We start from the raw sequence: 2,500 nt of genomic DNA, 5'->3' as shown, positions 1-2,500 counted from the left end.
CCTAATTTCAATATTTCACTTTGATTAAAAACAGCTCATTTTAGTTGTTACGTCTTTATAATCCATTTTCAATAGAGTTGAACAGAAAATTATAACTTCTTGACTACATATGAAGAGTAAGATCGTATATTATAGAGTTTTTTCCGGCATATTATTACATTAGATTCAGCTACCCAAACATTGATGGGTGAATAAAGAGGCCCGGTAGAAAAAAAAAAAACAAAAAAAAAAAACAATAAAACGAAATGAAATAATTGCTATTGCTATATTACTATGTATTGGTGAGTTAGACAGACTGAAGTTAAGCAATGGGCATGGCCTAATTTATCACTTAAATTAATAGAATAACAACCAGACACCAGACAGTCTGAGATTTCTTCTGACTTCTTTAATACAAAAAGAAAATGAAAATTTAAATGTTAATATCAATAATATTCATCATTCTTGTTTACCACAGAATTGTATCACATCCGTACGAAAGAACTGGAGATGGGTGTTCCAAGTGATGCAATGTGCTGAGGTCCATCTAAGAAATGCCGCTGCCTATCAAGAGGTGAGAATTATATAACTATTCTGTCGCACTCTGGAAAACTCCGCATTTAAAATTTTGGCCAGAAAATTCATCCTCCAAGTATTGATCAATTAAAATAACCCTTATCTTAGGAAAAATAAATCTCAAAACTCGAGCTTGCGAACATGAAAGTGTTGCCATTGGATAGAGTCCCTTGCAAAGCGCTTTGAGCACATTTAGTGGATATTGCTCTATATCAATACTCTATCTTTTTAGATATACAAAGTAAAATGGAACAGAACCGCCTCCTAAAAGACAACCTTAAGCGCGGGGTCAAGTCCGTATAATGTTTCAATTTAAAAGATAAGAAGATTTTCATTTAGTTTTGAAGTGATATATTGGTAAAAAAAAGAATGTCCTCTGCGGCTATGTGGTCTAGTGGTATGACACTCGCTTTCGGATCGGAAGGTCCTGGGTTCGAGCCTCGCTCGGCACATGGTTGAGTACTTGGAGAAGGCTTTTTACTCTCATTCTCTCACCGTATTCATAGGTAAAATGAGTACCTGGCCGTTAACAGCATTGTCTCTGTCCGGAAAAAAAATAATATCCCCAACAGGTGTCATGTCCCGTCCTAGATGTTTTATGTTGCTGTTGGCAAGGGACCCATTGTAACGCGCTTTGAGCACGTTTAGTGGATATTGCGCTATATAAAAGCTCCATTAGTCAAAAGTTCCAATTAAACATCTCAGGTAATTTCGTTAAATTTTTTAATGATATCCTATACGATTGTAAAGTTATGAATCTGTCTTCATCCTCTATTCTTTCAATTCTCCAGTATTTCCATGAAGTGGAGGAAGCTGAATACTGGATGAACACGACTCTGTCCCGAATTCATTTGTCCTTTGACAAGTCCAAGCTGAATGGAAACAAATCGGATGCTGATGCCATGCTGGGAGAAATAAGGGTATGTTGTTGGTGTTGTTGTTTTACAATAGTTGGAGTATTCTTCTTCTTCTTCTTCTTCTTCTTCTTCTTCTTCTTCTTCTTCTTCTTCTTCTTCTTCTTCTTCTTCTTCTTCTTCTTCTTCTTCTTCTTCTTCTTCTTCTTCTTTTACTTCTACTTCTTCTTTTTCTTCTTCTTCTTCTTCTTCTTCTTCTTCTTCTTCTTCTTCTTCTTCTTCTTCTTCTTCTTCTTCTTCTTCTTCTTCTTCTTCTTCTTCTTCTTCTTATTATTATTATTATTATTATTATTATTATTATTATTATTATTATTATTATTATTATTACTACTATTATTATTTTTATTATCATCATCATCATCATCATCATCATCATCATCATCATCATCATCATCATCATCATCATCATAATTGTTGCTGTTGACTATAGCTATTGTTGTCGTCGTTGTTGCTGTTCGTGGTGGTGTAGTGGTGTTGCAATGGTGGTGCTGGTGTTTTCGCTGTTAATGATCTTATCTTCTTATCACTACCATCATCGTTACTCTCATTCCCAGGACGTTCTAGCAGCCTACCTCCAATGGCAGACGAAAATCGACTACTTGTACGACCGAGCCAAGGACGTGGTACCCATCACCCACAGGACAGAGACGATGACAGAGGAATCTCCAGTCATTGCCTTGACAGATTTCTCATCCAGCGAGGTATTTTAGTCATTAGCTCGGACCTGCCAAGTGCTACGAAAATGTCGTAGAATTACGATTTTTTTTTTGGCTCCAGCTGCTACAGAATTGCATTTTAAAAAATTGAGCTTTATATAGCGCAATATCCACTAAATGTGCTCAAAGCGCTTTACAAGGGGTCCGTGGTCAACAGCAACATTTAACACGTAGGACGGGACATGACGCTTGTTAGGCGATATTACAATTTTTCGGACAAAGACAAAGCTGTTAACGGCCAGGTACTCATTCTACACCTGAGTACGGTGAGACAATGTGAGTAAAGAGCCTTTTCCAAAGACTCAACTATGCGTC

At 36.6% G+C, this 2,500-nt stretch overlaps 1 protein-coding gene across 11 annotated transcripts in view; it reads left to right on the top strand.

Annotated features, from left to right (window-relative positions):
- LOC144980502 (uncharacterized) overlaps positions 1-2,500 on the top strand; it is a 136,668-nt gene that overhangs the window by 96,119 nt on the left and 38,049 nt on the right. For all 11 annotated transcript variants that reach the window (XM_078928133.1, XM_078928132.1, XM_078928127.1 and 8 more), the window contains 3 exons: positions 458-553; positions 1,347-1,475; positions 2,024-2,170. In XM_078928133.1, coding sequence (XP_078784259.1) covers positions 458-553; positions 1,347-1,475; positions 2,024-2,170 — 372 coding nt within the window. The remainder of the gene's footprint in view (positions 1-457; positions 554-1,346; positions 1,476-2,023; positions 2,171-2,500) is intronic.

Source organism: Berghia stephanieae, chromosome 10, assembly GCF_034508935.2.
Source record: "Berghia stephanieae isolate SIO BIC M18660-M18661 chromosome 10, UCSD_Bste_1.3, whole genome shotgun sequence".
Classification (NCBI taxonomy): domain Eukaryota; kingdom Metazoa; phylum Mollusca; class Gastropoda; order Nudibranchia; family Aeolidiidae; genus Berghia; species Berghia stephanieae.
This window is presented reverse-complemented; position numbering and strand designations above follow the sequence as displayed.